The sequence below is a fragment of the Barbus barbus genome (genome assembly GCF_936440315.1).
Source record: "Barbus barbus genome assembly, chromosome: 1".
NCBI lineage: Eukaryota > Metazoa > Chordata > Actinopteri > Cypriniformes > Cyprinidae > Barbus > Barbus barbus.
Window position 1 is genome coordinate 37,536,125 of NC_136729.1, and position 22,867 is coordinate 37,558,991.

A 22,867-nucleotide genomic window follows, 5' to 3' on the forward strand; every position below is an offset into this window, starting at 1 on the left:
CCAGCCAGCCGTCATCCCACTGCAGACGGAGAGCCTGAGCCCACCGTGACTGAGCCAATCATCGCTACAGAGCCGGAGCCTCAAGCATCGTCTGACCAAGTGCGTGAGCCGGCAACATCGTCCGTCCCCGAGGGAGTTTTGGTGGTGATCGAGGGCTTGGAGGGAAGCCCCGCCCACACTCCCGCAATTGAGGGTGAGCTGCAACTGGTGTCTGGGAACTATTTTGAGGAACTTAAGGACATCTTCGAAGTGGATCTTATAGACTGGTTTGGGGAGGTATTATCCCGCCCTGAATCTCCTGTGTCTCCGCTGGTTCCGTCCAGCCCTGAATCTCCTGCATCTCCGCTGGTTCCGTCCAGTCCTGAATCTCCTGCGTCTCTGCTGGTTCCGCCCAGCTCAAATCCTCCTGTGTTCCCTCCCAGCCTCCCTCTCCTGCCTCCTCTCAAACCAGTCAGTTCCTCAGCCCAATCGGCTCCACCTTGGCTCATAGCTACCTCGTCTCCACCGTGGTCCGTCCTCCCACCAGCGCCACCGGGCTCCCTTGTCACTCCGCCCCTCCGGCTCTGTCAGGCTCCTCCTTCCCTTCAGCTCCATCTCCGTCCTCCGTCACTCCGGCTCCGCCACGGCATTCCGGATCCCTGCCTCCGCCTCAGTCGCCAGAGCCGCTGGCTCCGCCTAGGCCCTCCGGACCCTCGATGACTTTAATTTATTTCTAATTTGGCAGCTTTGGCATTCCATACAGTGCAGGGGGACACGAGGAACAGGATTAATAACAGCTGCTTTAGACCATTGATTTTGAAACTTTTGAATCCATTAGAATTGTTAGAAGACAGAATCGCAATTCATATATGAAAAGATTTTTTTTCGTACACCCCTAGTTTTGACGGCATGGCAACAACTCTTTCTCTTCTCTAAAGCAGCGCAATATGGTAAATCATCTTTACGATCACATCAAATGGGAGATGTTTCAAACGTGCTCTCCAACTTCACCTCAGAGCCAGGTCAAACGATATAAACTTATCTGGTTCAGATGGTGTCAAGATTGTGTGGCGGCAACCAGGTGAGGAGTACAAAGACAAGTGTATCTTGCCTACAGTCAAGCATAGTGGTGGGAGTGTCATGGTCTGGGGCTGCTTGAGTGCTGCCAGCACTGGGGAGCTACAGTTCATTGAGGGAACCATGAATGCCAACATGTACTGTGACATACTGAAGCAGAGACTGGGCCGCAGGGCAGTATTCCAACATGATAACGACCCTAAACACACCTCCAAAATGACCACTGCCTTGCTAAAGAAGCGGAGGTTAAGGTGATAAACTGGCCAAGCATGTCTCCAGACCTAAACCCTATTGAGCAATTGTGGGGACATTTTCACTTGGGGGTGTACTCACTTTTGTGGCCAGCGGTTTAGACGTTAATGGCTGTGTGTTGAGTTATTTTGAGGGGACAGCAAATTTACACTGTTATACAAGCTGTACGCTCACTACTTTACATTGTAGCAAAGTGTCATTTCTTCAGTGTTGTCACATGAAAATATATAAAATATTTACAAAAATGTGAGGGGTGTACTCACTTCTGTGAGATACTGTGTGTGTATGTATATATATATATATATATATATATATATATATATATATATATATATATATATATATATATATATATATATATATATATATATAAGTATTGGAACAGTAAAGACAAAATTGCTCTGTTGACTGTGGAGTCAAGACATTTGCAAATACCATTGTTAAGTTGCTGTTGTGGTGTGGAAACTTGCAACTAACGCGGAGTACAGAAGTGTTCAGAATCTGTTCAGAGTTGGCATTTCAACTGCCTGTGTTAAAGACTTCTGCTCCTCTGTAGAAACCATCCGGTTGCCTGAAGTCATTCAGATGCCAAATGCAGAAAACCTGAAAGAACTGTCCCTTTACTTCAAGCAAAGATGGGGGTTACCCCAATGTGTGCGGGCTATTGATGGCTCCCACATCCCGATTCTGGCTTCCCAGGAATACCACACAGAATATTTCAATCGAAAGTCAAGTCAAGTCAAGCCACCTTTATTTATATAGCGCTTTTTACAATGCAAATTGTGACAAAGCACTGCACAATATCAAAAAAGGAAAATAATGTGTCAATAAGTTTAAATAGTGTCTTTGCAATCAGGTCGACAATATCGCTGGAAATGAAGCGTCCCCAACTAAGCAAGCCAGAGGCGACAGCGGCAAGGAACCAAAACTCCATCGGTGACAGAATGGAGAAAAAACCCTGGGAGAAACCAGGCTCAGTCGGGGGGCCAATTCTCCTCTGGCCAAACAACCCAGCAGTTCAGTTCCAAACTGCAGCAAGTCAGATTGAATGGGCTCAGCTGGTTCCAGTGGTCTTTTCCGATGGCCGTCTAAGTGGCGGGGTCCCCAATGGGGATCCGTCTCCGGCACCCATCCAGGTGCCTGGCCTCCGCCTATTATCAGGGACACACACGTCATCTCCCGGCGCTGATCCTCCATCTCAGGTGTTCGGTCATCTCAGATCATGTAATGGTTGGATCCAGACTGAAGTTCTGTAATTCCTAGCTACCACGGGATGTTAATCCCGTGGCAGAAACGGAGAGACAAGCAGAGACATGATTAGCGTGGTGGTATTCCATTGTTTTGCAGGCAGTTGTTGATGGAAAACTTTTATTCTGGAATGTTTTTACTGGGCTACTCAGCAGTTTGCATGATACCAGGGTTCTGCGTCTGTCTGCAATATGGGAGCTGGCTGAAAGAGGAAAGTATCTCTCACAGCAACTTAGGAATGTCAGTGGACAAGAAGTTGGCCATTACATCCTTGGCAATGCAGCGTATCCACTGACAAGCAGGCTCATGAAGGCTCACCTTTTTGACAGTGGTGTCCTGACACAACAGCAAGAGGTATTTAACCACAGAACAAGCAAGAGTTGTGGTTGGAAATGCATTTGGCTGACTGAAAGGAAGGTGGAGATGTTTGTTGAAATGCAATGACTGCAACCTGGAACGGGTCAAGTCCATGCTGCTCACCTGCGGAGTACTTCACAACCTCTGTGAGATCCATGGCAAGGAGTTTCTATTTTTATTCTTCATATCTATTTTTATTCTCATATCTATTTTTATTTTATTTTATTGCTAGTTTATTTCTATATACATGTTTACTGTACTTTTTCTATTTGTATTTTTGTAAACTTGAGGTTTTTCTTAATTTTGTTGGACAATTTGTTGGACAGTCGTACAATACATTTCACTACATGTCGTACTATGTATGTACATGTATGTGACAAATAAAATTTGAATTTGAATTTGAGTTTAGAGAGGAGTGGGGTGTTCCTGTCCCTTTCCCCCAGCCAGATGTGCAACAACAGGAACCTGTTGCAGAGACTGAAGGGGTTAGAGTGCATGCTGCCTTGATGCAGCATCCCAACCAAATACAAATAAACATTAAACTTTTTTTTTTGTTTTGTTACTAGATATATTTTAACAGTAGTCTTTTCACGATGACGACAATAAGTTTTGCAACATATTTTGGCCTTTCTGTTGTTCTTTCATGACTTCTTTCATAACTATTTGGTCTGATAACTTTTGTTTATAATTTGTTCCTCTTAAGATGTTACTTGATTGCCTGTCCCCACTAACACAAGTAATTGGATGCTTTGTCGTGATAACCAATAATTTTTTGCGTAGGCTGCAGTTCTCACTGTTATGTTATATAAATAAATAAACCGTATAACAAACTTGTATTTAAGATACTTTATTTAAGAAAGAAAATGTAAAATACACATCTTCTGGAATAAAACAATGTCTTTGTCTCTACTCGCACAGACTTAAACGTGAAAGTGCAGATGCAAAACAATGTGCAAAGAGCAAAAGAAAAAGAGTTTAGGTTGGTTCAGTCCACATCAGGGTGACGCAGGCTTTGTGTCCCTGCTACAAGTCTGTTTATGGTGATCAGAAGGCCCTCCATGAAAGCAGCTGGTTGGCGCCTAGCCCGCAGCCGCTCATGCTCTTCCACCTCTCTCTGGGCCTGTTCCTTCAGCATATCAACAAAGCTTTGCATTTGTACGTGGCTTTGTCTGCAGTCCTCCTCCTCTAGTTCCATCATTTATTTTACAAGAGTCAGGATACTCATGTCACCCCTTTTTCTCTTTCCTGGCAGAAGAGAAGACTCTTAGTACATTGTTATACATTCTGTGAATATACTTCAACATATAATATACTTATACATACACTTCAACATGAATTCAATTTCATTACCTAGTCGGACAGGTGAAGGACATCTAGGGCGGCTGGACGAAGTGGGACAACTAGGGATGCATGGAGTAGCAGAGAGGTCCAATATATCGACATCTGCAGTGATATTTGCCTCAGCCACCAAAGAGGACTCTGGTGCGATCTCTTCCAAAAAGAAACAAAAAACGTGTTTGAATCAGAAATCAAAGGTTTTTTAAAAAAAAATCATACACAGGTTAATGTAATTGCTCAAAAGAATAAGCTCTGCACCTTGTTGGTACATAATGAATTTCCAGCTGGTATAAAGGGCTTTAACATTTGCTTTGCAAGTAATGTGATATGGGTTCACTTATTAGAAAGTAACACTAAATAGCATAGCTAATAGCACACTAAATAGTGCCCCCTCGTATAGTGCAGAAAACTACTATTTGTGCTCTTTCAAGTCTTAATTATATGAATCTAACTGTTAATTATACATGAACCACTAACCTTCAGCGATGGCTTCGGTCGGTAAAGTTGAGCTCGCCGTGTTGTGTCTCCTCAAGCCCCACAGCAGAATCTTTGGTCTCCGCATTACCAACACAAGCCGGTCTGTGGCCAAGGATACCATAAAGAAGCAGGTACCATTTGTTAGTTTTTCGGTCCAATCCACTCTGGTTGTTGTAGTCTTTAATTTTTGTAGTCCTGCTTTAGTTTCTTGATTTTTTCGCGGCACTGCTTTGCTGGGTAAAGGATGCCCAATGCCGCTAGCTGGGCAGAAATACAGGCACAAATTCTTGTTTATCTTTCAAAATCACGTTGAATTTCCTCAGTAGCATAAATCTTTAGAAGTGCTTGAACTTCGGCGTCAGTCCATTTATCGCTGTTTTCCATCTTGTAGCCTACTGCAAACTGCTCCGTGAATAATAAACTGTTGTGTGTTTATACGGCTTTTTAAAAATGTCGGGTGCCGGCATTTTCACACATGAGTTCGGCCAATCAACGTACACTGGTAGTTCCTATAGCGCAGGTTTAGACCCTATTCTGAAGTAGGAGCTAATTTAATTCCCGTAAAAGGAGTTCCTAGAACTAAAATCCTTCCTAGTTCCTGCAATGCAAACGTGCGAGCATCCGGGTCCTTTCGCAAATAGATCTAGGAACTATGAAAAGGTTCCCCCGGTGCGAAACGGGCTTATTGGGCAGACATTTCGGGCACCTGAGCAAAAAAATTAAATAAAGATTATACACTGTACAGTGCTGTAGCATTTGGACCAATCAGACACACAATTTTGCATTTGATTTAACAAATCAATTAGTTATTAGATTAACAAATAGTCACAGACCCCCCACCCAATACTGGGTGCAAGTCTGTCTGTCAATGAATTCAGGCCCCCAGTTCCATGGCAACCGATCTGATAACACTAGTTTTATTGCTCAAAGGAATGCGGGCACAGCAACACTCACTTTCATGTCCCCTTAGGAAAGAGACATTAGGCCCTAAAAATGGACTCTTCTCTAATTAATTGAAAAACCTTTCTTTGAATGAACACGCATATCTTTAGGTCATTGTGTATATTATTACTGTTCTTGTATATGTTCTTGTGTATTGTATCCTGTTTTATGCATGCTTATGATAGAACACAGTTAATATTAACTCACTTATACTATGTTTGGTCTTTAACAATTCGTCAGATGATCTAATTGAGAGTGTATATTATATGTTGATACCTATGCAACATATAAGTGTTCTAAGAATTTTTAATAGTTTGTATATCAACGTCCAATCCAGTTCATATGCAAATTACCATGCATGGAGACGAAGAGTCGTAAACTTTCCCTCCAAAAGTTGAAGTCCCCATAGGCGCTTTGACTCCCAGATGTGTGACCTCTATAGCAGATAAAGCTCTCATGTAAGTGACGCCCCGGCAGTCTACGGTTCTGTTAGATTCTGAGAAGATGAGGATGTGAGCAAAAACTCTTCTGAACACTAAGTTTTGTGCCAGGCCTTGCGGCCTTGACTTTCCATTCAACAAAGGATCCTCGGACCTCAGCAGATCTCTTTCTTCACTCTTTTCCACTTTCTACCTGGAAAGAACATTTCTACCTCAGAACATCTTTGGAATTCATCACTCTTCAACCCGGAAGAACGTGATCGGGAATCCAAAACCTTGAAACCATTAAGACTTTCATCTGAGACTGCATTCCGGACACTCGTCACGACCAAATGCATTGCAAGTATTGTACATTTAACTAAATAAAACAGAGGTTATTAATACAAGTTATAGACCCCGTTATAAACGGCGCTGTTGGTTTTACTCAGGTGGTTAAATGACTTTTTCCATAACTGCATTCTCTGGTTTTCCTGATGGTTTCATCCATCAACTCTCATTAGCCCTTTCTCCATGTATGAGTGATTGTATGTATGTTTGTTTGTTTGTTAGTTAGACTAGTTTGCGTTAGTGTTTAGTTAATAAAAGCTGTGTGCACAAATACCATTAGTTTCTGGTTCTGCCTTGCAAATTAAATGTCTCTTTACGATTTTGACCCTCGCTACATGCTCTAATGCACTAATAGGAAAGTATTTCCTGTGGCCAAGGAAATATCCTTTCTTACAGTTGATACGAACTTGCACTGAATGTTCGCTGGACGGACAGATCAGTTGATGGAAATTTAATTCTGCTACAGTTATTACTGTCAGCCGATATAAATAATTATAATTAATCATGAGATGCCATTTCTCTATTTGAATCATAATCCAAAATGCTGCTGCAAGATTAATCTTTAATGAGCCGAAAAGAACGCACGTCACGCCTCTGTTCATCAATTTGCACTGGCTACCAATAGCTGCTTGCATTAAATTTGAGGCATTAATGTTTGCCTACAGAACCACCACTGGCTCTGCCCCCCTTTACCTAAATTCATTACTTCAGACTTATATGCCCTCTAGAAGCTTGCGTTCTTCAAGTGAACGATGCATTGTGCCATCCCAAAGACGCACAAAAACACTTTCACTGACTTTTTCATTAACTGTTCCCATCTGGTGGAATGACCTGCCCAACTCAATCAGAGCAGCCGAATCCTTACTCATCTTCAAGAAACAGCTAAAAACTCATCTGTTCCACCTTTACTTGACCCTCTAAGTCTAGCACTCTCTATTCTAATTTAATTTTATCTATATGTCTCATTTAAAAAAAATAAAAAAAATAAATAATAATAATCTGTACTGCGTTAGGCTGACCAAGCCTTGTAATAGCACTTGCATGTTGTTGCTCTTTTGTTGGTTTTGATTGCTTCTTATGTCCTCATTTGTAAGTCGCTTTGGATAAAAGCGTCTGCTAAATGACTAAATAAATAAATATAATTATTTATATCCAATTCCTTTTTGAGCTTTATAAATTGTTACAGTACACACAAAAAAAGTGTGTAACTTAACATTAATGTGCTATTTATATTTGATTTGACCCTTGATGTAAATAAATGATGGGCATTTTAGGTTACCTGAGAAAACATGTTTTACATTATAATACACTGCCATTCAAAAGTTTGGGATCAGTAAAGTTTTTTTTTTTTAAATACGTTTATGCTCATCAAGGCTGTATCTATTTGATAAATACTAAATATTATTTCACAAAACAATATTGTAAAATATTGCGATTTAAAATAAAAGATGTATTTTAATATAATTTTAAATATAATTTATTCCTGTGAAACAAAGCTGAATTTTCAGTATCATTACTCCTGTCTTCAATGTCACATGATCCTTCAGAAATAATTCTAATATGCCGATTTATTATCAATGTTGGAAACAGTTGTACTGCTTAATATTTTTTGGGACCTGTGATATTTTTGATAAAAGAAAAAAAAAAATTAAAGAACAGTGCATATTGTAACAAAATATATATTTTGAATAAACACTATTCAAAAGTTTGGGGTCAGTAAATTCTCTTTTTAAAGAAACTTTATTCAGCAGCATGTGTTAAATGGATAAGATTGATAGTAAGACTTACAGTATATTGTTCGAAAAATTATATTTTGAATAAATGCTCTTCTTTTTAACTTTGTATTATTCAAAGAAATAAGTAAAAGGTTAAAAAAATATTAAGCAACAACAGTTTCACTTTAGAGGTTTAGCACTTTATACAGTTTTGCATATTAGATCAGAAACACTGAAAATATACATACATATTACATTTCTGAAGGATCATGTGACACTGAAGACTGGAGTAGTGATGCTGAAAATTCAGCTTTGCTTCACAGGAATTATATTTTAAAGTATAAGTATATATATATATATATATATATATATATATATATATATATATATATATATATATATATATATATATATATATATATATATATATACACACATAAAAATAGGAAACCAATATTAGAAATTGCAATAATGTTTCACAATATCACTTTTTTTTTTCTGTATTTTTTAAATAAATACAGCCTTGATGAGCAAGGTCAATTATTTATTAGGTTTATAATATAGGCCTAACATAATGTAATATAATATCAAAACAAACTAAAGCATTTCAACCGTTAGAATAGAAACTGAAGCAAAACGTAAACTGAAATCTTGAAGTAGGCTACAGTTTGCACAATACACCTGTGTGTGACTCATTTGTTACAGTTCTGTGCCCATCCTTCGCTATTTTCAGCACTTAATCAAGCCACTCTTCAACACGAGGACATTTTATTTCACATCATTGCGTTGGTTCTTGTGTTGAGCTCTTAAGTCTGCAAACATTGAAGTTTTCGGTTTCTACAGCGACTCCATTGGTGCACATCATTCTCTTTCTATGAAACCTGTAAACCGCATTCACTGGTTCTACCTCTATAGCGGCACCAGCTTTATAGCGGTTTGCTCGGGCATTGCAATTCTTTTGCTTTTACTGGAATTCAATCAAATGGCTTTCCCAACTAATTTTTGAGTGAGTGTGCGCGGCACATTATTTCTTCTGCGCATGCACGCACAGCTTAGAGGGAACATTGTTTAGGACTGAAGGTAACTTTATAAGGGACTCACCACAGAACACTGAGATTTGAGCAGACTCATTCCTGAACTCTGGGGCTGGAGCGGACTCGTGACTGAACTGTGGAACTGGACAGGGCTTTGGAGAAATTACAGGGACTGGATGGGACCTCAGATCAGACTCTAGCAGGGCAGCCATCTGGAATTCTGACTCGGAACAGGTGATGATTCAGTGACAGTGGCTATAATGGGTGATGACTGATGATCAGCGATCATGATGGGTGAGAAATGGAGATCAGCGGCCATGTTGTGTGCTGATCCGGGACTGGCGGCCCAGATGGCTAATGACCAACGATCAACAGCCATTATGGGTAATGACTGGAGATCGGTGGCCATGACAGGTGATGACTTGGACAAAGGACCGGATGGAGTGGACGCAACTCACGCTGCGTCAGAACGCTTTGGGAGCGCCTCTGCATGACCACGCTCTGAAGCACGTGTAAAATCATTCCAGTGGAATGGGGAGACATTATAGGCAGGATGTAGAGAACCAAGAAGCTTAAAAGCATGTGTTGTAGAAACAGTGACAGCTTCTGCTTCTTCAGTAAGTGTTCTGTGTCTGTTTGTCTTGCATGTTGTGTTGTGCAGGTGTAAAACTTTTCTTACTTTCATTGTGAGTAAAAAGAGTAGTAACAAGCAGCGTTTCATGCTTCATTATGGGTGGAGATACACACAGTATCTGCGTTGTTTATTTTGGAGCGAAGCACTCTCAGTCAGCTCTCAAGGTAGCTGACTGTTTGCATTGTGAGCAGCTCTCGCTGCGGCCGCTCCACTCCCACTGGGTGATCTTCGAGGTGGGTGCCCTCGCTAGTGTCATGGGGATTGCAAATGGATCTGGTGGAGGGGTTGGATACGGGCTTATTCTTTTCTTCGCCCTCACCCACCAGATCAAGTGCTCTCTTTCAGGGATCGGAAGCATGCTTGACTGTGCCTTTCCACCAGGGAGAGGGCTCAGCACTTTGCCTGTCTTCCTCCAAGGAGGTTGATGTGGAGGGCGCCGACGTGGATGAGACTGTTGACTCGCAACCCCAGTCCACCCAGTACGAGGAGCTGCTGGAGGTAGTGACTCAGGCGGTGATCAAACTTAACATTGGTTGGCCTGCCGAAAAGCAGGATGAGCATCCAAAAAGCAAGCTGGACGAATGTTTCCTGCATTATAAGTGGCTACTTCCACGCCGGGGCCTATCGTTTTCCCCTGATCTTTACACTGAGCTGTCTAGATCATGGGGGAAACCGTTTTCAGCCTATCTCTTCAGCCCTATAGTAAAAAAATCATGGGGCTGAGGGAGTACAGCTATGGGGCGATGCCTCAGTTAGAGCAGATGCTTGAGAGCTATCTGTCTCCCAGGTCTGCACCGTCCCTCAAAGCCCTGGCACTACTCACCAAGCCACTTCGAACTTCCTCGGCTTTGGTGGGTAAAGCGTACACAGCAGCAGGTCAGGTTGGGGCTTGCCTGCACACCATGGTGGTGTTGCAGGCTTACCAAGCCGACCTGATTAAAGAGCTTGATGAGGGTAAGAAAGTGAAAGCCTACGACATCAAAAAGCTGTGCTGGGCTGCAGACTTGTTTCTCCGTTCATCAAAGAGATCGCTAGAGCCATCGGGGGTCTATGGCGGCCTTGGTGGCTATGGAGAGACATCTGTGGCTGAACTTGTCTGAAATAAAGGAAAAGGACAGGTTCTTTCTGTTGGACTCCCCGCTTGTGCCTTCTGGCCTGTTTGGCGACACAGTGAATACTGAGGTTATTGAGACCATACTCCAGTCCAGAGCTCCCTCCATAAGGAAACTGTACTCCTTCAAGTGGAAACTTTTCACTATTTCTGCCCAATAGGTTCAGTGCTGGAAGTTACCCCCGACCTTGAAGGTGTACGTGGCAGATTTAGCTGCTTACCACGCCCCTCTTGGTGGTAAGTCATTGGGGAGAAACCCGTTGGTTACACATTTCCTCCGTGGTGCCCTGAAGCTGGGGCCTCTGGCATGCTCTAAGGTCCCATCCTGGGATTTGGCTTGTGCTGCAGGCAGTCTGTCGTTCTCCCTTTACGGACCCCGTATCAAGGGAAGCTTAATCTGGTGTGTCCAGTGTCCCAGTGAGAGCACTGGACACTTATGTCCACAGAGCTGCCCTGTGGAGGAAATCTGACTTATTTGTCTGCTTTGGTCCACCCAAAAAGGGTCTCTCTGTATTCTCGTTGCTTCATAACATTGCAGTTGAACTCCTGATGTCACATTAGGGGTGTTTATTTTGATTATTTCTCTTAACCAACAACTGACGCTTGTTAACCAATTATTCACCGTTAACCAACAATATTATTTTAAATTAGAACTGAATTAAATTAGAAACGAAAAGTGTCTGTGACCCATTAAAAATACCAAAATTTGTTTTCCAGGGATTAATTTTGCATGCGAAAAAAGCAACAATCATAACAGAACACAAAGATTCACATGGTCACATCACACACGTGCAGCGCTTCTGCATGAGAGAACATCATAAAAACACTAGGCTATATAATGAATAAATAGGCCTAAAGGAGAATAAATTAACACAAATAATGAAAAAATGCAGAGTATTCAGAGTTGCGGTTAATTTTTGTGCTGCGTGAAAGGAAACAGCAGAAAGTGGCATCCTATTTTTCTTTATTTTACAAAAGCGCAAAGATTATTTTTTTATTGTGAATGCACGCAAATAAAAGCAAACCATTTTATAGTTTCGATTATCTGTATGAATAGAAAATTACTGAAAATTAAAAATGATTTTAACCATTTAAATGATTGTATTAATCGGTCAAAATTCTTACTGTCAATGTAATGAGAATCCCTATGCCACATGGACTATTTTAACAATGTACTTACTACATTTCTTTGCCTTAGCCTCGGTAGCTCCCTTTCTGTCTATTCAGTCTTTCTCTTAGAAAGCTATTTGATTTCATCAAGAATATCTTAATTGGTGTTCCAAAGATGAACAAAGGTCTTACGGGTTTGGAACGACATGCGGGTGCAAAATTAATGACAGAGTTTTAATTTTTTAGTTAACTATCCCTTCAATAAGTGCAGGATCATATATAGTGATACCATCCAGCATCTTTAGATCTTTAGAGACTTAATTACTCTCTCAGATCGATTTAAAAAAAAAAAATCTGATATTCTAACAACCTACAAGATTTGTTTGTATAATAATTTAGCTTAGAAAGAAACAAAGTTTGGCCCTAGCATGGCATAATGCAGACTAGTTAGTTCGAGTGGGAGTTGTACTATGCAGATGTGCAGCAGTATAAGAAATAAGGAATCCCCAGATTGTAGCCTTAGCTGCATCCCACCTTACAGCAGGGCAGACAGGTGAGTTGGAGTGACAGGTGACAGGGCTTTCCTGTAGCTCAAATAGTAGAGCATGGCGCTAGCAACGCCAAGGTCATGGGTTCGATTCCCAGGGAAAGCAAGAGCTTATAAAACGAAAAAAAAAAAACAAAAAAAAAAAACTGTAACTTGAATGCAATGTAAGTCGCTTTGGATAAAAGTGTATGCTAAATGTAAAATGTAAATGAGTTTTTATTAACTAACCAGTAATTTTGTATTGAGTCTCCAAAAAAGTTGCAAAATTTTGGGTCAGACAGCAAAGACGGATTCAGTTTCCACACCTTACTTCTTATCTATCTGAACCTGCCCTAGTGAAAAATAAATATACTAAAATGTATTTGAAATACATTTATTTTATAAGTATACTACAAAAACATTTACATATTTATGTAAAAATTAGGGCTGCCCTCGACTAAAGATTTTTCTGGTCAACTATTAGTTGGTCATTTGCAGTAGTCAACTAATTGCATGTTTATTAAGTGCAAGCATAAATCTTGCCACAGCACATTGGCAGAAGTAATGATTATGAATATGTCAGGGAAAAATAATAAGGAGGATTACATTAACATTTTGCATTAACATTTTAATAATTTGATAAACTAGAGCTTTCTTTGTTTTCAGCTAAAGAGATGAAGTCGGCGACACTGACTCGTCAACTCCGCAGTAGTGGATGCGCCTGTATGCATGTTTCATACGGATTACATAATCTGAGAATATTTGTTTTAAATTTGAAATGGTTTATTTGAAAGTAGACGTTTCACTCTCTATAGATATATTTTTCATGTCTGTAAGGCAAATATACATGGAGTTTCACGCTCAAGTTCACAGATACGGCAGATACGACTGATACGGCAGAACGCACATCCTGTTTGCTTCCATTATTTTACAAAAGCGCAATATTTTGTTGTTATTATGAGTGCAAACAAATTACCGTAGAGTCTTTAAAGATTAGAAAGACACATTATTCTAAAAATTTGTATTTTAAGAGCAATTGACATCACTGGCGCCTCCGCCTCCAGCCGCACCACACGTATACGTATTCTACTTTTATTTACACTTTTTATTTGAAGGAAAACAGCGTATTCGTGTGGTGCAGCTGACACAGAACAGCAATCTCTGTTTGCATTCAGTGGATACTCTCCAGACAGCTCTCAAAATGCATAAAAAATATCTTAATTTGTGTTCCGAAGAAGAACGGAGGTCTTACGGCTTTGGAATGACATGAGGGTGAGTAATTAATGACAAAATTTTCATTTTGGGGTGGAGTAACCCTTTAATATGAAATGTGCATTGTGCACAAGTACTAGTACTCCAAATTAAGTTTAGTTATAATTTTTATATCACTAAGTCTCAAGCGATATGTCAGTACGTTAATAGATTTGAACGTACGTTGTATGAAATTAATTATTTTAAATATATTACTTTTTTACTAGGGTCTGCATAGGTTTTTAATAACCAAAGAGGATCTAGGATTGACTAGGGTGCCTGACGAGGATTCATCCAATCTGTCGTCCATCACGCAATTGAAGTCTCCATGTACAGTGTGGCGGGAGGAGCAAACGACAGACACAGTGGGTGTGGCGTCAGGCCTCGGAGAGGTTTTTATTAAACAATAATAATCAAAATAGTGTCCAAAAAAGGGGGAAAAAGTGTCCAAAATAAACAGGGGATCTGGTTTCCTCGTCGTGCTGCGGGGTACGTGAAGGAGGGCAGTGTTCAGAAAGGAAGGGTCCAGGGAAGGGGTGGCGAATACGGGACGGGGTGGTGATGATAATAAGTGGGGAGGCAGCCGACTCGTCACAACAGACTCCTAGACCTTTGCAGTGCTCATTGAATAACAAAATCATTTTGGATGTAAATTTGGGACAGTCTTTATTTGGTGCATAATCATTCAACATAGTAATATGCTGCCCAAATATGAGACCTGTGACCAAAATAAATCTACTTTTCTGGCTCTCCTATTTGCATAATAATAGAGTGTGACCAAGTAAGAGACTGTTAATGTCTGATGTGTCTGATGGGCAAATTTGAACTACCAAGAACAAATAACAAAAAAAAACTGACAGAACCAACCAAAAATCCCAGAACCTAGGTCTCTGTACCCTGTTGCACTCAAGCAAAAAGAGTTATACCTACTACCAACATAAGGTTCAGTATCATACCCAATGTGAGAAATGCTAAAGTTAATCCACTCCATTAAGGGGGGTCATCAGATGCGACATTTTACAAGTTGTTTGAACTGAAATATGTGTTGGCAGTGTGTGTACACAACCATGGTAATGATAAAGATCCACCCAGTGTTTTTTTTTGTTTGTTTGTTTTTAATCTCGTTAAATAATTTCCCCTTTCTCATTTCAAGCCATTCTCAGACACAGACCCAGGCCCCTCCCACGATTGTTGATTGACACTAGCATTTTACCTTAGACCTGCCCTGAGTGAGCTGTCATCAGTCCACCATTGTTTTAATGCCAGAGCAGGAGTAGACAATGGCTCCTAAGCGATTGAGGTGTTCTGTTGTTGGATGTAATAATGAACATAGCAGTCGTCATTTACTCCCGACATCAGAGCCACTGAAGACGCAGTGTATTACCTTTGTTTCTGAAGGGAATGCACCCCCGATCTACCTAAATGTGTTTATGTCCGCGCAAATCATTCGTGATCTAGCCTCACCTACAGAAGAAGTGAGTATAAGGTTCTTTTATGAATCTTTGCAAATCACCTTTCCTAATAACGTGCTAGTTAGCCAATTCTGCAGCTAAAGTAAACAGTCTCATGAGAACGGCTCGTCACCCACGGAAGAGAGGGGCAGGGTGATCAGAACTTACAGTATTAGCATTTAAAGAACATGCACTAAAACAGGTTGCTGAAAACAGAGCTGATTTTGACAAGGTAAAAAGGTGTTGTTTTACACTACCATTGAGAAATTTTTAACCAAAGTATGTTATAGACTTTTCCTTAAGACCCTAAAGAATCATATCAACTTGTGGAAAATGGGCATCCAATGATCCCTGTAAACATCATTATCTCGGAATACTCATATAGAAGAAAATGGTAGAATGTATATAAAGTCTTATTGGACTAACAGTCACATTTGCCATTCCAAACAGTTTAGAAACAAACTCAGAACCCAAGGAAAATTAAAGTCACTACACCTTTATCACTTATAATGCAGTCTCTATGAACCCCTCCACCGCAGCCAGAGTACTGAACATGCAAAGCTGAATCATGAACACAGCGCAAATTAGCCAGATGAGAAAACCACAGAACATTTTGAAATCGACTAGAATATTCTTTTCCATGTCGAATTTCCAAAGTTTCCTTATCACATCAACTGAGAGATCTTTAAAGAAGCGTATCTGCTTGCCCTGAATATTTTGCTGCTTTGTCAATCCTGCCTCTAGGATGCGTTGTCTGTCCACATAGCACAGAAATCGGACCAGTTTCCAGCTTCCATTAAGCTGGATTCACTCGAGGACATAGCATCTTGAAGATTTTCAATAGTTTGAAAACGACCATCAATGTTTCCCAATCGGGTAGTAAACACTCGTATTTCATTCAAATGTTTCCACTGAAGACGAGGACGAGGACCATTTATGCTGATGCAGTTTGCTCCTTATTTTTTCTGTGATCACGAAGTTGCAAAAAGGTTCCATAAAATTACTCAAAATGTTCAAGACTAGTGGTCCACCAATATCTTGCCAAGGCCGATATATCAGCCGATATTTGGCATTTTTTAAATATCAGCATCGGCCGATAAGTTTTCTGTTTGGCCCATGCATTCACAGCTTTTAATTTGACGGCGAGCCAGACGTTTATTTTGACACAGTGCTCACATTCTCCCTCTTGCTGTCGTCGTTAACAGTTCTGTCTTATAAGGATAGAAGTCTGTCTAATAATCAGATAGAACTGTTAAAGGAATTAAAATGTATACAAAAAAGTATTATAATGACTGCTTTTATATTATTAGTAATAGAAAGGAAAACATTATAATACTTTCTCTTTTGCCATCAGCATTCAGCAAATATGCATGTATTTCATTTAAACAAATCTTTGAATGACTAATGAACATTTAATTTCACAGACCTTGAAAACTTATTCGGATCCAGCTGTGAGATCTTATAAAGTGTGCATTTGTATCCTGCATAATCGCGGGTGCTCTGCGTGACGGTCGGTCCGTGTGAATAGAATGCGGACAGGAGAGTTCAGCTTCACTGGAGATGCGCGATCGACAATCTTACACTCGTGATTTCAAATTATGCTGCACTTTATGCATTTGCCCACTGTCATATTCATGTCATTTTCACTGTGTGCTGTATGTAAAATGAGTGTTACCTTGGCTTTAGTTGAAAAAATATGATTCCCAATGCAAACACACTTTCCAGAATACTGAGTGCCCTGTTGGTTACAGTGTTTACTTCCTTTTTAATTATATTTTTATTAAATACTTAATTATTTGTAAAAAAATAAAAATGAAACTTTTATTATTTAAAGCTTTATATCGGCCATCAGCCACCCTGCTTTCCAAGATATCGGCATCAGCATTGGCATCGGCTGTCAAAAAACAATATCGGTCGACCACTATTCAAGACATACTGTTATGCATGTATACAATTTTTTCTTAAATCAGCATCTCTACATGTGTGGCAACAATTCTATTCCAGTGTCTGTTGAATTCCAACCCTCCAACATTCTGCTTAATGAAGTACTGATTAGGTGATCACCTCAACCAAATCTTATTTAACAAGGAAAAGTATAAATATAGGGTTCAAGCACTTTAAGGCATTTAAGCACACACACACACACACACACACACACACACACACACACATATATATATATATAGAGAGAGAGAGAGAGAGAGAGAGAGATACGAAGAGTTCATTTGCAAAAACAGATAACTCCGTTTCTAACAATTCTCAGAAATCATGTTTTTTCCTTGTGCATTCCAATTAATTTCAATCAAACTGCAGTTGGGTTATTTTGACTGGGTCAAAATAACAAAAACAAAAAAACAAAAACGGCTAACTAACAAAATAAAACACAAAAACACGATTTTCAAAAATTTTCAAAAACGGAGTTATAACAGTCATGGCCAAAAATATCGGCACCCTTGCAATTCTGTCAGAAAATGCAACACTTCTCTCAGAAAATTGTTCCAATTGCAAATGTTTTGGTATTTACATGCTTATTGTTTTTGTTTGCACTGCAACAACACAAAAAAAGAGAAGAAAAGACAAACTTGATCAAATTTCACACAGAACTCAAAAATGGACTGGACAAAATTAGTAAGAAATATAGTATAGTAATCACACTTGCAACCAGATAAAATGGAGAAAAGTTGACTCAACCTTTGTGTTGTGTGTCACACTGAGCATGTAGAAATGAAAGAAGTGTAAAGAGTCTGTGGATTTGAGAGAAGAAATTGTGGAAAACCATGGACAATCTAAAGTCCATCTCCAGAGATCTTAATGTTCATGTGTCCACTGTGTGCAATATCGTCAAGAGGTTTACAGCCCATGGCACTGTAGCTACCCTACCTGGATTTTGACAGCAGTGGTTCTAGAGGCAAAGTTGTCCGGAATGAGGAGTTCTATCATATGATATGAATAGTGTGCATATGTGCAAAAAAACGCACAATGTACAATCGTTTATGGTCTTGAAAAATGTGATATCGCACACCCCAGTGGCCAATTTCTTTCAAATTTCTCACAGACCTGAGAGACAGGCCAACCAAGTTTTGTTTTTCCGATCGGCCTCCGTTAACCTTTGTCTAATAGGTACTCAAACTTCATCGGCCAAAGGCGGCCATATTTTTTGATATACGTCCTTATAGACACTTGTGGCACCTTGGACCAAGACAGTGCACACTGATTTTCATGTTGATAGGACAAATGGTTGCGCAGTTATAGCCAGTTTGATGTTTTATCCATCTTATAGTGCCATGGACTGGCCAAGCTCCATGTTTTTTTTTTGTTTTTGTTTTTTTTATAATTATTTATATTCACCCTCCAGAGAATCCTTCTGCACTGTTTTGATTCGTATCAGATGAAAAACCTAGGACTAGTTCGCAAAAGTATGTTTTTCAAAAACTTCAGAATACCTGAAGATCTGACATGTCCATTTTGTCTGGCGTGAGCCAAGGATTCTAACGGCATAAGACACTTGAGCCTGCGACTGAGTTATAAGCGATTTCATACTTTTGATCGCTGCAGTGCCCCGATCAGGCCGATTGGGATGAGCCTTTGTCACGTGGTAGGTAGTGTGAGTACTATCATCCCTCCAAGTTTCAAGTCTCTATGACTTATGGTTTGGTCAGCACAATCAGTTTTACAAGGAGATTGCTGATCTTTGGCCATTCTAACAATTACAATAGGGTTTCAGTGCTACGTGCTTGAAACCCTAAAATCCACTGCTCTGGTCATCACTATCCTCTTGCAATAGGACCAGCTGGGTGCCAAAAAAGTACTAGTAGTACCTGGAATCAAATAAAAACTATAAATTTAGCAATACTACTACTAATTTTACAGAAAACTGTAAAATTACAATACTGATACTGATTTATGGCTGGGTGAATCATAGGGCTGTTATATTGGTGAAAGGTTGCTGGTATGTTTTCAAATGCGCAGCACTTGTAGAGATGGATTTTAGGTCAAGAAATTTACTGCAAAACAATCCATACCTTGCCAGACCTTAATTTGCTACCACATTGTGAAAATAACTTAATGTCACCCCAAGGATCATTGAATACATGTCCAATTTATGTTCAGTAAAATAATTTTAAGACATCTTGAAAAAATAAGACATGTTGAAACCACACCATGCAGAGTAAACAAGTGAAACCAAGCCATGCAATTCTGCTGTTGGGAAAATTAAATTTAGTGACATGCCAGATTTGTACCTGGCCCACTTGATGAAGTATGGCAGATGATTGAGCAAGTTGAAAGTGTAGAAAGAGTAGCGAGTGATCTCTGTAATCGTCCAAACTACTACGAACAAGATCACACTCTCCTCATTCTGAATCTTAGCGCATGTTTCAAATGAAAGAAAAAAACAGTAAAATGTAAAAGCCAATTTAGAGATTGTACACAGGTTAACAGTGAATAGTTTACATAATTCACACTGACATGCACACTGACCTGTCTGATGCTGTTTGTAACAAACCAAACCATGAATATCCGAGAACATACTTGGACCCCAGTCACAATTACAGATGTCCGCACAATTGCTTTAGCACACCAAAAATTACACCTTGAAATCTCTGTATATATCTGGAATTAAATGCTTATATAACACTTTAAAATGCAATACATACCAATAGCACAGTGTCCAATCTGAAATAAAAACAGAAGTAATGAACTAAGGACATTTCCTTTATAAAAAGAATGAGCACAAGAAATTAAGACAGATTCAGAACACAGATGCAAGCATGCTAAAAGACACAACTCTTCACTGAACCCATTTTGATGCTGCATGCCTTTTTACCCAGTCCCATAAATTATTAAATATCATTGATAACATTTCAGTCACCATAATTTAGCCAATTTTTGGGTAATGTGCCTCATAATATTGCTTTCAGGTAACAGTTCCTCGGTTTTCACAAAATATTTTCTGAGAGTGAAAAGCAACAAAAATGCAGACCATACTACCTCACCAGCATGTATATGTAATATTGAATGTGCGGCTCAGATATTATGGTATGGAATTAACCTTATTCTTTATTCCATAGGTTTAGAACACACTAACAGTACAACTGGAAGTAAAAAACAGTCTGTCTTCTATATTTACTTATATATATGCCAAGGCTGACTTTCAGAGGTAAGGTTACAATGCTTGAATGACAAGCACCATCTAATGGTCACACTTAACATAACACTTACATTTACTGCAGTGAACTAGTGGCACTGCACAAACCACTGGATAGGCAATTCACTTGTCCAAGAATTTACAGTGAGTTGAGTGTTCATACACACAGCTTTATTTATTTAAAACTTCCACAGAGCTCATAATGAAGGGTGAATACCATTCAAATGTAAGCATTGCTATGCACTGCTCTCTTTAAATGGCAGAGGACTTAAAGTGAAAACTCTGAAGGGTGCATGGCATTACTGTCTGAAATATTCATTTAATATTTTGGCTATCAAGCTAACATTGTGTCTGTGAGAAAGATTCCTGACATAGTTGAGGAATTGTTTAATTTGAATGTTAGCTTGAGCTAAATAAAAATTCACCTAAATAAAAAAGATTTTAATATGCAGAGTGAGGAACTCCAACATTTAGGCTATAAAATAACTAAATAAATACAATGTTCTCACAACGATTAACCCAAGTGATCACTGGACTAAAGGACAGGCCAATAAGTTTGAGAAGATCACATGACTGATTATTATTATTATTATTTTTTAATTCAGGAATTAAAGGGATACTCCACCCCAAAATGAAAATTTTGTCAATATTCACGTACCCCCATGTCGATCTAAAAACCCGTAAAAGCTTTGTTTGTCCTCGGAACACAATTTAAGATATTTTGGATGAAAATATTGATGGACGCAAAGTGCGTACGCTTTTCTCTGTCATCAGTAACGTATGGATACGTATTGTACGTATTGTACGTTTATGTACGCTGATTTGAACGGTGTAGTGAGTGGGGCGGGGCCGAGAGCCCTGGGAGCAGAGCGAGGCCGGTGGAGTTAATGATAATGAGCGACACCTGCGCCACTCACAGGTCTCAAGTCCCACGAAGGAGCTCTGGAAGGATAAAAGGAGGAGTGATGACAGTGGAAGACGAGAGAGGACCAGGCCTGGACTTTATTTTGTGTGCGGCAGTCGTCCGCCGTCCACCGTTGGCGAGGGGCTTCCGCATTACTTTTGTGTTTATTTTATTTATTAAATTGTCTTTAAAGGTTTGTCGGTTCCCGCCTCCTTCTTCCCATTCTACGAACTGCGTTACAAACGGAAACAGCGTATCCATTTTACTGATGATAGAGAATACACTCAAAAAAATTACTCTTTGAATGAACATAAAAAAATCATGGAAAGGATTTCCACATGATTAACTTGCTTTATTTCAGCATTATGCAATTCTGTTATTCCAATTTAATGTACTTACGTTGGGTCAACTTAATTTATTAAGTTTGATTCAACTTATTTACTATGGTTGGGCACAGCTTAATTTAATAGTGTCAGCCCAACTAATTAGCAATGTTTTGGACCAACTAATTTATTTAAGTTAGCCTAACAAAAGTGCTTAATGCTGAAAGAAAGCCATTTAATCACATGGAAATCCTTTCCATGATTTAATTACATTACTTCAAAGAATAGCGTTTGAGTTGAATAAATTAAAACCTTTTTAACAAACTCTAATTGTGGAAACAACACACAATAAATGAGAAAAGGTGCAATCAAATTGTATTTCCAAAATTATAATGCACATTGTTTTACACAGTTGAGTTGCTTGTTGATAACACAAGGAAATATATCTCAAGTTTGTTATGAGAATACAGGGAAATGGGCCCTCTCACTCGCATCCCACTTAATCTACTCTTAACATTTGCACTTTGTACATCTTGCACCTGTGGTTTTATGTGATGGTGAACTCACACAGAAGTTAATAAAAAATATTTACCAAAGTTAGAACATGTTTTGTATAAATATATATTTAAATTTTTTACATTGAAACGTAGGGACATTTTTTAAACAAGTTTCAACAATGTCTACAGCATGGTTGGCATCAAGGGTAAAAACAAGACAAATGGAGATCTTACAATAAAGTTTAACTCCCGAAATTTGTAAATGTTTAAACTTAAAAAAAATTAAACATAGCTTAGTCTTAAAGGGATAGGCCGAACTATCCCTTTAATTTTTTATGAGAAACTGAAAAAATTATTCAGCATACAGCTTTCCTTAAGTGCCAATAGACTGGACCTTGCATCAGAGAGAACATTTTTTAATAAAAACAGAGCACAAAAACCCCCCAGATGAACTGAACACTGATATACAGGTCCTTTTCAAAAAATTAGCATATTGTGATAAAGTTCATTATTTTCTGTAATGTACTGATAAACATTAGACTTTCATATACTTTAGATTCATTACAACACAACTGAAGTAGTTCAAGCCTTTTATTGTTTTAATATTGATGATTTTGGCATACAGCTCATGAAAACCCCAAATTCCTATCTCAAAAAATTAGCATATTTCATCCGACCAATAAAAGAAAAGTGTTTTTAATACAAAAAAAGTCAACCTTCAAATAATT

General features: G+C 39.2%; 1 protein-coding gene across 2 annotated transcripts in view; it reads right to left on the reverse strand.

Moving 5' to 3' along the window:
- LOC306880335 (very-long-chain (3R)-3-hydroxyacyl-CoA dehydratase 1-like) overlaps positions 1-22,867 on the reverse strand; it is a 43,018-nt gene that overhangs the window by 14,449 nt on the left and 5,702 nt on the right. Inside the window, exons 3-6 of one of the 2 annotated variants that reach the window (XM_079433815.1) lie at positions 19,925-19,943; positions 4,729-4,989; positions 4,264-4,404; positions 3,746-4,158 (exon numbers count right to left, since the gene is read on the reverse strand). In XM_079433815.1, the coding sequence (XP_079289941.1) occupies positions 4,112-4,158; positions 4,264-4,404; positions 4,729-4,989; positions 19,925-19,943 (468 nt within the window). In that variant the 3' untranslated portion in view covers positions 3,746-4,111. Of the gene's footprint in view, positions 1-3,745; positions 4,159-4,263; positions 4,405-4,728; positions 4,990-19,510; positions 19,633-19,748; positions 19,838-19,924; positions 19,944-22,867 lie in introns of those variants that run through there. The other variant, XM_079433814.1, reaches the window with a different exon arrangement.